General features: G+C 51.7%; 1 protein-coding gene across 1 annotated transcript; it reads right to left on the minus strand.

The window, feature by feature from the left end:
• Positions 1–6,361: 6,361 nt before the first annotated feature.
• Positions 6,362–10,747, minus strand: LOC128779859 (putative protein FAM90A23). Its single transcript, XM_071220193.1, has 5 exons — positions 10,521–10,747; positions 9,153–9,198; positions 8,371–8,570; positions 7,799–7,907; positions 6,362–7,168 (listed from the first exon to the last, which is right to left on the minus strand). Exons 1-5 carry the CDS (start codon positions 10,745–10,747, stop codon positions 6,362–6,364), a joined length of 1,389 nt encoding a protein of 462 aa, XP_071076294.1.
• Positions 10,748–12,114: the final 1,367 nt, after the last annotated feature.

Raw genomic sequence — 12,114 nt, forward strand, 5'->3', positions numbered from 1 at the left:
ACAGTGCCTGAGGACACAATAAACAAGGTTAGCTAGTCATTGGAGTATAAGGAGGGAAGGGGTTGGAAAACTAATCCGGAATTGGCTGTGAGATTGTGCTTAGTTTTGACTTCAAGGCAAATTCAGATGAAATGGAATGTTACTTTTTACCATCAAATGTTTTCTTCTGTAGAATGATGGGAATCTGTCAGTCAATCCTGTTTGATATCCAGGGACCCCCTATCACGTGCTACAGTGTGGCCCTATGGGTAGAAATCAAGAATGTATGTAGGCACCCCTGAGCTGTGCCTGTGCGGGTACAGGAGGCAGGGAAGGTGGTCACAGCTCAGGTGAGACCTGCCCATAAAAGGAACACCTAGGAGCTGATCTTTCTTAGATTCTGGAAAATCCCCACCAGGTCCCACAATTTATATACATTCTGCACTAAAAATGGCCCAGCCCTTTTCCAGATGCTAGGATTGAGCACTTGACACTCCTGAAATAGTGTTGCATCCCGCCTCTTACAGAGTCTGAGCCTCTGGCAATTACTGCAATTACTGTATTGGGCAGCAAGATCTAGGTAAGTGGTTAAAATTGCAAATAGATTCAAAGCAAGAATGGGAAAGAAACACAAATAGTCAAATGATCAGAAATGAGGTGGATGGCATGAACATTGATGCAATAAAATGGAACGATCATGGGAAGCTTTGGTATGACTTATAAAATATTAAGGGGATGAGCCAGCTCATGTCTTAGCATTGGAGAACTCACCACAACGCCAAACTGGAGGAGGTGGTGATGCCAAATGGGTGCTTGGAGGCCAGGTCCACAAAGAAGCCAATTCCTCTTCTTCCAAATTCCCCTACTGCTCAGCGCCTGGTTTCCTGGGCAAAGGCTTTGGACCTGTTTGACTGCCTTTTATCCTGGGAAGACAGTTAGTAAATATACAGGAGGGTACATTCCGAGGACACACCCTGATTGCACTGATAACAATCAACCTCAACAGGGCTGCTATCTGTGGGCTACACTCTGTTCAATTGGATTAGATTGTCCAGACGAGTATGAGATTATAACTCTGCCGCAAACTTGGAGCTTAGAGGGCAAAGCTGCTAAGGACATTATGAAGAGATAATAGAAAGATCCATTAATTCCTTTATTCACTTAAAGGTTTTTCTGAGTACACTCTCTGTATAGGAAATATTACATGTCTTGGAACAGAAGCAGAGCATCAGCCACAATGGGGTTCTGTGGACATGGGGTGAAATTTTCTGTAGGAAATGTGGACTTAAAGATAAAATGAAAGATGAAGAAATCTGAAACACCAATAATAATGTGACATCCAAGATACAGTACTGGGATGCAGAATTTGAGTGTGAGGGCACTGGCCACATAGAACTTTCAAATACATGTTAAGAATTTATTAACTATCCAAACCCTGAGAAGATGACTTTATACTTCATTTCTGTGGGTAGTGGGGAAATAGAAACATTACTAGTTAGTAAAATACAATAAATCATTTTACTTCTTTGTCATTCACAGTTGATTTATATCTTTGAAAGAAGTTGTTATGACTGTAGAGGGAGGCTCTTCTGGCTTAAAATTCCAGGTTCCCAAGAGGAAATCATTAAACCAGAGACATAGTAAGTAGTCCATCGTATCTGAGGACACACTTCTTAAAAACTCCCTGGCCACCCTACTAGGTCAGGCAGGTCAACGTCAGATGGTTCTCGGGTGCTCACTAGAGGGCATTTCAGAGCTTTGCCATTAACATTCATTCTCCACAGGCTCCTCTTTTCTCTCACTTTCACCAGGTTGTTTAGATACTGTTTCACCGGGAAGTAGGTAACTTTGCAGGTAGATTCTTTCAAACACGCGATTTCACATATTTCTGCACTGTCATTCACTGGCTGCGCCATCTCCCTCACAACAGGAAATAAATGCTTTTAATCCCAGCTAGGTAATTTACTTCTACTTTTGAGTTTGGTTCCCATTCCCTCCTGCTATATTACTAATTTTATGTCATAGTTTAACATGTCTACACTTTACCTGAAATGATTCTCTCTCAATCTGATCCATTTTCTTAGCATTTAAACAGGTTATGGTATCCACCACACCTGAAATTTGAATTAAAAATTAAATTACTTCGTACTTCTTTTATTTCCATTTGCTGCCCTTTGGTCTCTTTTAATCCAAGTTGAAGGTATAGTTTAATCTATAAATAAAAAATATAGCATGTCTCCTCAGCTCACACCAGTCTCATTTTTGTCTCCATTCATTTGTGACATCGTTCTAGCTAGGGTGCTAATGTACTAACCACCACCAACAAATATCCATGGGATGTCATCAGTCCTTATGTTACCTTCCACCTCAGCAGACTTGGATTCCTTCTGCATATAAGCCCTATTTTCCCTGAGATCTATTTACTGTTGTCAAGTTTTGGTTCTTAGACAAGATGCAGTCAAGTGTTCTGAGCATTTATTGGGGAGTTCTGTGCAATCATGAACTTTCCCAAGTCTTCAGGATCCCAGGGCCCCTCTGAAGGCTGTGTCCTTTGTAGGATGGGAGCACCAAGGGCAACACTCCTACTGAAGGCACATCTGATCTCTTTAAATGTTTGAGGATGTGAACTGAGAAGTTGGGAGTTCCAAGGGCCTGAGAGGGAAAGATGCAGGAGAGATGTGGGCCGCGGGGCTGAGGCAGTGGTGGGGCTTAGACGTCCATCCTGGGCCGGACGGATCCATTCCAGGTGGACACATGGAGTCCTGCCTTGCATCACGGGGGCCCGACTCCTGAATCCGGTGCGTGCCCTTGCTGCAGGCAGCACCCTGACCAGGCTTCCACACGTCCTTGCCCCCTAAGCCTGTCCTCAAGAGGTTTGCACACAGTCCCCCAAGTTGTCCCAGACCCTCCTCCAGGCTGTGTTTCTTCTTCTTCTTCGGTTGTTCGTTTTTGCCTTCTGTAACATATTTCAGGAGCAGGCCCAGGGCTACAACCCTCACCCACCGCGTGAGGCCCAATGGAGTGACCTTGTCATGCACTTAGTGTATTCTGTACCCTGTCCTCCCTATTTATTGTTATTCTCAATAGTAACATTAGTAGAATTGATATCATTAGTATCAGGACCACTTTTGTAATTCATGGTCTTCCTACGGCATTTCTTGTCAGGAATTAATTTTACTGATGCCATACACCAGCGATTTTCAATCGGTGTGCCCTGAGACTTTTTAAACATGCAACACCTGACTATTTAGTCAGGGCATTGACCTCTTTTCCCTTAGATTGTCAAGTAAAAAAATGACAATGGCCAGCACACCCGCTGCCACCGATGTGGATGCCCTGTCTGGAAGCATGAATATATAGCACACATAATAGCGTTGCATCTTATTGGTCTTGTCCATAATAAGGTGGCGTCTCATTGGTTAATTCTTGGTACCAGAAATCCTTATATACAGGTCTAGTCACCTGATTTTTTTAAAAAGTCACTTTGGAACAAAAAGAATAGGTAATTACTACTAGTACTATTTGTATATAAATCAAAATGATGGCTATTTTTGTCAGATAACCCAAGATATATATATTTGATGTGCTGCAGAAATTTAGTAATCTGTTTATGTGCCATGAAAGGAAGAAGGTTGAAAATCGCTGCCTAACAGCACTAAAGTCTCCCTTTTATGAAGCCGTTTTATGAAGCCGATCAGATTTCCTTAGGTGCCTATAGAGGGTACTTTACACTCTTGTTCCCGGTCCATCCAGTGAGGGATGGAGGGTCCGAAGAGACAGCGGGGTTCTGCGGAGACCCTGCGCTGGACAACCAGGGGAGAGACGGGGTCTGCATTCCCTTCCCCAGCGGCGCTCATCCCAGCAGCGGGTGCAAAGAGGAGACCCCAGGCAGGAATACGGCAGAAAGCCCGAGTCCGAGGGCGCCGGTGCCGGAGGTTAAGCCGGCGCTGATGGGGAACACAGAACCGAAAGCGGAACCGGCACCTGGGGGCCTGCGGTGGCAGCACGGAGTTCCCCAAACGGGAGCACCGACGGCGGGGAGGGTAGTCGCTGCGTTGGCCTCTCGCCCACTCATTCCAGAAGCCGGGGCTGGGGCACGGGCGGTGAGGGCCAGAAAACTGCTGGTCGGAAAAGCAATAGTGAGAGCCACACCCCAGAGAATGACCTCGACTCGGCAACCTGGCTTCCGGTTCAGCGGGACCCTCAGAGCTCCGGGGAGGGTGACCCGGAAGCTCTAGGTGGTCGACTGGGAGCCTGGAAGGCGGGGCTGGCGGTGGGCGGGGCCTGGCTTCCATCCTCTGGCCGCGGGGCCTTTCCGGCCTTTCCACGGACACTTCCGCCCCCAGCGCTTGCGTCCCCTTGTTCCCTAGGCTCACCCAGACTCTAGGGGTCTGTGTCACATTCAGAGATTAACATACGTAAAGGAAAAAGTTGGAGTGGAGCCACAAGTACCGAATGCAGGGGAGTTTCCTAGACAACAACTTGAACACAGTTGCAGTGACATTTAGCGTTTCTGAGCACGTCCCTCGAGTCCCGCAGCCGAGTGGACTCTGCCCTTGTGCTGCTCCGCTGTCCCACAAATTTATTGGCAGTGAGAATCGGAACCGGAACCGCCAAAGGTGGATCGGACAGGTGTGTCCTAGGAGTTCTACTCCATGGCTTCCATTTATGCACGTGTCTTTCAGGAGATCCAAGAGTGTTTCCCTAGCTGAAAGAAGGAGAGGACGTGCTACTGAGGTCTCCTCATCAAGCCCAAGAAAGTCCCTGCCACGAAGGGCACGTGGAAACCTCAGAAGATCGACCTTGGGAAGGACACCCTAGCGAACAATGTCTACTAGGACCTGCAGTGTGTACTTGGTCTGTAATGACATTGACACCCTGCCAGATAGAGAGACCGGGTAGAATGCTGTGTGACCTCACACACCACAATTCCCCCTGGGAAAAAAGATAATGATCAAAATCATGGGGGAAGGTAACCATGATCAAAAAGAGCATCACAGTGACATAAATAATGAGAATTCTAATAGTGACCGTCACTACATTCTGCAGAGGAGTAAATGATCGTGCAGAGTCTGCTAAATGCACGACGATGCACACAATGGACTCTGATAGGAACTCGTCCTCCCAGGATTGCACCAGAAATTGCTTCCTCGATGGCGGGAGGAAGGAGCTGGCCCGTGCTCTTTCTAAGGAAATCCTCTCTATGGGGCCATAGGGTTGACCTTGACCTCGTCTGAACTTGTCCTGAAGTAGAGAATGGAGGGAGCATGATTCAGATGATAATTAGACCCTCACTTTCTGTGGCTCTCCCATACGGCTGCCCATTACCACCACCTGGGGAACTTTGAAATACCTAGTGCCCCACCCTCTGACAGACACAGAACCTACAAATTACTTAGAGTGGGACTCAGGAATGAGTGTCTATGAAAACCGACCAACTAAGCCCAAAGTGGGCCGAAAGCACACTCAGCCTGCATACAAGCAAATCTCATTTCCAGCTACATCAGACTCACAAGAGCAGATCTTGAATATTTAAGTACTGACGCTGTCCAGCCGAGTGCACCTGAGGTTCTGCACGGCTAGGAGCCTCTCTGTCCTACCAGACTCCCCGCCACTCTCAGTGAAATGTGCTTTGAGAAATAATCACTGTTTCAAGATGACCAGAAATGCTCAAAAGTGAAGACCAACTACAACATATATTTGGTAGAATTTTATTAAAAATGGAAAGGACTGGTAAATACAACTTTATTATGACGTTTCATAGACAAATGTACAAAGTGAGCGGAAGGGGCCCCGTCCTGCTTTCCACTGAAATCACTCCATGCAGTGGACACTCTCCCCTCAGGACAGGCACTGCTTCCACATGCAGGTCACACAGGAGAGCCTGCCCCCAGTGTCCCCAAAGTGCGGCAGGTGCAGACCTTCTAGAAATTCATTACCTAGCTTCCTAATTACAGGAGAGTTTAAAAGCTACTATAGCGAACTTACTTAATTTCCTATATGATCAATTTAAATTTACAAACTTAACTTCACATACTAAAAAATACCGCTAGGAATATCACCTAACCTACACGACTTAATAAACAAATACCATGAGAAATATGACTTAACCCACACCATTAAAAAGTGCAGTATTTATAAGCATGTGTCCCCAAACATGATCCAGATTCCCACCAGTTATCCACACAGCACAGCAGGGGCGTGGCTGGTTGCCCAGAAACAGCTGCTCCTGGTGACTTCCCCTCCCCAGTTCCACAGTCCCCCCCAGGATGCCCAGTGTGGAGGAGAGGTCTCGCAGACGGGCGGCTCACTGGTCATCACTGTCTTCAGAGGAGGAGGAGACCCGCAGGTCCTCTTACAGGACACTGGAAGGGAGGTGGGCTCAGGGTCCCTCTCCTGTCCCTGGGGAGGGAGCGCTTCGAGCAGGAGGGTCAGGCTCCTCAGCAGGCCACACGGAGGGAGTGGTCAGGAGCCTGGAGCTCCACTGGCCCTTCTTTAACCTTGTGAAGACCATTCTGAGGGGCTTGCCTGGTCCCTGGGGAGCCGCAGGGTGCTCGGACACAAGGCAGTTGTGGATGGTGTCCCGGGGAGCTTCCTTGTGTGGAGGCTGCAGGTCAGCACACCATCCCCGGGCAGGTGTCTTCCTGGGTGCCTGAGGTGCCGGTGCAGGTCTGAGCGCAGGAGCACTTGCTGGAGGACAGAGGGGCTGGACACAGCCCGGGTCTGCTCTCGGCATGCTCTTCTGGGGGGGTGGGCAGGAGCCGAGTCTGGGCTTCTTTCGGGGGTTCTGGCAGGTGGGCACAGGGCTCTGTGCAGCCCTCTTGCCAGGTGCCTTGAGGCTGACCTTGGAGTCCTGGCCAGAAATGTGAGCAACAGCAGGTCTGACGCTTGGTGGCTTCACATCGGGGTGCTTGGCCTGTGCCTGAGGGATGAGGGCATCACCTGGCCCATGTGACTTGGAGCCAGGACCCTTGACAAAGCCTATGCTTTCTGGGTGATGGCTGTCAGTCACAGGCACTCGCTGTGCCTGACTTAGTCCCCGTGGTGAGTAGGTGCTCCTCTCAGCTCTGTGGATGGGAGTCACTGTGAATGTCATGTCAGCTTTCCAGACAAGGGACCTACTGGTGAGACCGGGGTCTCCCACACATCTCCTCTGTGTCCTGTAGACGGGCAGAGGCTGGTTTTGGTGCTGGAGGCGAAAACAACAAGAGATTACACATTAGAATGTCCCCTCCATCAAGGACAAAATAAGAGGAAACAGTAGGAAAATGAATTTCTTGAAGTGAGAAATACACAGAAATTGCTGTGCCCTCAGTCAGGGTACAGGTGAGCAGGTTGCTGACCTCAGAGCTGGTCACTGGGACAGAAGTCACAAAGTCCCCCCCACACCAATCCTGCCAGCAGACAAAAAACAATGTTCTTCCAAGCATCCCCTGTTAGCGAAGGGGAAACAAGCCCTGTGCTGTGCTTCCCGCGTTCAGGGGAGGGAGGACTAACTCATGGTGTTTGAGGGCAATTTGAAAACTAATGAGCTTGGGAGATATTTTGGGTGTAGGGCTCCCAGTTTCCACATGCCCATTCTCCCCTAAGGGATCGCACCTTCTGGAAACATCTAGGGAGATCATGACCTCACCCTCCAGCAGCACACTGTCGGCCCACATGCAAGTGTAAGGCACAATCAGAGACACCCCGGAAGGTGACATCAGAAAACTACCTTCCTGGAACCAGCCAGGTCCCAGTAGAAATCCCTCAGGAGCACACTGAGGGGAGTCTAGGTGACCCCGAGGACAAAAAGAGATGGGACACCAGGGACACTCACCCTCACGTAGTCACAGGATTCTGTGTGATCCTTCCAGGGTGCCTGCAGCCTCTCCAGGGGCCTTCTGGGAAATCTCTGGAGCAGAGCCTGTCTCTTCTGGTCATCTTGGCTACAGGACAGAATATGGTGAGTGAAAGTCACACCACCCTTTGTCCCCAGTGGACACCAACCTTTCTGTGGCCCAGGCCCTACCCCATTCCCATGTGAGCCCAGGAGTGAGGCCAGGGGCCTTTGCCGCACTGGCCCTCCCCTCACCTCAGACCCTCCCTCCTTCCCTCCTCCAGGGAGCCCTCCAGACTTGTCCATGAAGGACTTTCGTTCCACACCATGGCCTCTCTGCCTGTCCATGTCAGAGTCCCAGGTGCTCCCACCGCTGCCACAGACCTCCACTTCCCCAGTGATCCCCCAGGGGGAGAAAGACCGCCCGAGTGTGTCCCTGGAGAAACGGGTCTCCTTCTCTCTCTCCCTGTCCCTGTCCTTGCCTGGAGATGGCAGTGCAGATGGTGGAGACATAAGGGACTCAGCCCCATGGATTTCCCCCAAGGTTGGGCTCCAACCCCCACAGTGCTCACCTGGGCCTGTGTTCCTTCTCCGTGGCCGGCCCTGCAGCGGACCCTGGAGTCCCAGGGTCCCGGGGTGTGCCAAGTTTCCGGTTCTCCTTCATCTTATGGGAGAACAGGGGCTGGGGGACTAGGGCCCCATCCCATCGCTTCATGGGACACCTCAAGCTGCTTGCCTTGTGCCCGAAGGCCCCGCAGTCCTTGCATTTCACCTAAGGGTGGAGAATGGGGACAGTGGGTCAGCCCAAACCTCAGGCAGATTGGAAAGGAGATTAAGAGGACTGACTTGCAGACCTTGAATATGGGTTAGGGACAAGGGCAGAAGCCTTGGGCTGACCAAGTATTGGAGATATTACGGGAGGTCCCACAGCCGGTGTTAGTGAGAGGAACGCAGGAGAAACAGTTTCAAGTACAAGCAGGGACACTTAGAGCAAATGGAATCATTTGGACACAAAACAGGCTGCAAGGACCCTAGCTAGGAAGTGAGGTTGTTCCCAGGAAATCCAAGGGACCAACCTGCCTGGGGAGCATGGCCCCAGGCAGCTGTCCCTTCGGTGGAGAAGGACCCATCAGTGATGGGCACAGAACGTGCCATGTCCACACTCTCTGTCTCTGGCACCTGCCACCCCCAGGCTCCCCACAGCACCAAGCCCCTACGCACCCTGGGATTCTCCTCTTCGGCTGGGGGCACCCTGTGAGTCACCCGGGCCCTCGGCTGCTTTTGCCCCTTCTGGGCCCTCGGGGGTTGGCGGGGCCTGACCTGTGTGTGACGACCTGCCATCTGCCACACCCACTTGAAGCTTTGCCTCAGTCTTGCTCAGCTCTAAATGTGCAGGACTCCTGAGGGGAAAAGAGAAAACTCTTCAAAATCCCTCAGAGAGAAAAGTTTCTAAAGCAGCTTCTGCCCCAAGTGGGCATGAAGGGACCTCAGGACCACTCAGGACAACCACCTGTCCAACCCTGTCACCCCTCTTTCTCAGAACAGTGATCCCCCTCCCCTGAGTACCAACCCCCAGGGCAGGGCTCTAACCTCCCTGCCCATCCCCCATGGCGGGGCTCTAATCTGATTGCCCATCCCCCAGGGCTGTTCACAACTGACTGCCCCACCCACCAGGGCAAGTTTCAAACAGGACTGCCACGCTCCCCATGGCGGGGATCTAACCTGACTGCCCACACCCAGGACCTCTTGGTCCCTAAGGAGACTTTTTATTGCCGGGACAGGTCTCTAAGCTGAGGCTCAGCAGGTGAAATGGGATGAGTGATATAAGAGCCTTTGGTAGTTGGAGCCCCTGCTCCCTTCTGGGACAGAAAGACAGTGTTCCCCACACCCACCCTGTCATCGGTGCTGCACCGACTAACGTGCCTGGTGCAGCAGAAAAGCACAGTGAAGGTGCTCTGCTCTGGGAAATTTGCATTTCCCATCGGACAGAAGAGGAGGCAGTTTCCAATGCAATTTCACTGAGGCTAAAACATTTTCTCCTCTGCTAGACTGAAACCTTCACTGCTGAGAGGCTAATCTGTTTTTTTTTTTTAGATAAATAACTTTGCCCTCCGTTTTCTATTGTTAACGAGTTTCCAATAAATGTGAAATGACTGTGTTTGAACTCTGTCTGAACCTGTCCGTTATGGCCCGGGCCACCCCGTTTCTATAAGGGCGTGCCCCGTGCCCCACGCCGGCTCCCACAGATCACAGCGCTGGGTCCACTACCTTGGATATCGACTCTTGAACTAACAGTTAGCATTGACCAGATGCCTTTTGTCCACCTCTCTGCTCAGATTCACCATGCAAGGAAGAACCCTTACCCCACTCCCTAAAGCCTCCCCATTCCTAGTTGCTAGTGTCCCCTCTGTCGGAGGAACAGTGTAAGGACCCGAATGAAAGGAAACCCACCTGCAGTCGCCTGGGCTCTCGGGTCTGCCAGCGGATTGTCAGAACCGTCGGTGCCGGACCAGCTCCAGGGGAAGCGGTGCACCTTGCTGGCGCTGAGAAGTTACCGGGGCAGGTTCCAGTCCTCCTGGGCTTTTATAGAGGTCCCAGGTCTCGCGAGAACACGTAGCTCCCCATCCCATTAGCATACCCCCCCGGGGAGGGAGGGGCCAGGTGCTCATCACTTTAGCATACCCCCCAGGGAGGGAGGCAGGTCTCGAAGGGACGCCCTGACCTTGGTCCTTCACGCTTTGCCAGGGTCTGCATGTTCTGGGCCTCGGGTTCTACCCGCTCGGAAGCTGCACCTCCCGTTAGGATATCAAGCCCCCGGGGGCTTCGTGCTGTTTCCTTCTGCATCGCCTGCTGACTGCGGCGGTGGGCCCAGTGAGAGCCGAGGTCTAGGGACGCGCTGAGTGCAGAGTCCCCTGGCCCCGAGCCGGCGGCGCCGCGGCGGGTCCCCATCGCCTTCGCCTGCTCCCGCCCGCCCGGGTCCCATCTGCACTTCGGGGTGTGGGCATCAGCAGTGCCTCCGGCCTCCCCGCAGACCCTGACTGTCCGCTGTCCCCGACGGCGTCCTCGCTGTCCCTGTGCTGCTGATCTGGGAAAAGCATCTCGCAGGAGCCCGCGGTTTGGCCTTTGGGCCTGGCTTGTTGTGCACTTTGCCTTGCCACTCAAGTCCCTGTCCCTGCGTGCGTGGTCCCCGTGTGGATATGGGGATCTCCCTGTCCCTGACTGTCACAGTCTCTTCCCTTGGATGGGAGGAGACGCACTGGGGCCTGCTGGCTCCGCCGGTGCCGCAATTGGTCGGGAAGGCATTCTTCCCGCCACTTCTCGCACCAGCCACCTGGTCGTGGGTAGTTTGAGGTGCTCCTATTGCATCTGTTAAGACACACTGAGGTTCTCAGATAAGGTCCAGTTAAAGGAGTTCATCATCACCAAGCCCTTATTATATGAAATGTTAAAGGGATTTATCTAAGAAAAAGAAGATAAAAAATATGAACAGTAAAAATGACAGCAAGCTCAGTTATTAACAACCACACCTAAAACAAAAACAAAAGCAAACTAAGCAAACAACTAGAACAGGAAGAGAGCCACAGAAATGGAGATCACATGGAGGGATATCAACAGGGGAGTGGGAGGGGGAGAGAGGGGGAAAGGTACAGAGAATAAGTATCAAAAATAGTAGGTAGAAAATAGACAGGGGGAGGGTAAGAATAGTGTAGGAAATGTAGAAGCCAAAGAAGTTATATGTAAGATCCACAGACATGAACTAAAGGGGGGGAAGGAGGGTGGGAGGGAGTGTGCAGGGCAGAGGGGAATAAAGGGCGGGGGAATGGGACAACTCCCTGGTTGGATGAGATTTTCGGTGGTCCTGCCCCTGCAGAGGCCGTAAGACACCCCCAAACCTTTCTGACCTGCAGGGAGGCCCGAGCGGCTGATGTAGTGTCTTCACGCAACACAGCCTGCCCTTAGCCTCAGCCCCCGCTTCCTGTGCACCCACCTTCCCCCACTCACACTCGTGCTGCGTGGATGGCCTTGTCACAGGCGTGCTCACCTACCCTGGTAATGGGGGATGCGCGCTAAGTAGTGGCACTTTACTTGGTGGCGGAACACTTGAGACTCGTTTGTTCCTTGTCCACTGGGCTCTTCCATGGGTGACCCGGGCCCCGCGACGCAGGCATGGTTCCCATACTCAGCCCGGGATAACTGTGCGTGAGAGAGAACACACAGCAGAGAGCTCTCAGTGCACCTGGGTCAGCAGCCAGTAGGCTGCGCGCACGACCCACAGGGGCGGTTCTGGTCTAGGCCGGGGCGCGTGGGCTGGGTGC

Source organism: Desmodus rotundus, chromosome 13 (assembly GCF_022682495.2).
Source record: "Desmodus rotundus isolate HL8 chromosome 13, HLdesRot8A.1, whole genome shotgun sequence".
In the NCBI taxonomy this organism is placed as follows: Eukaryota; Metazoa; Chordata; class Mammalia; order Chiroptera; family Phyllostomidae; genus Desmodus; species Desmodus rotundus.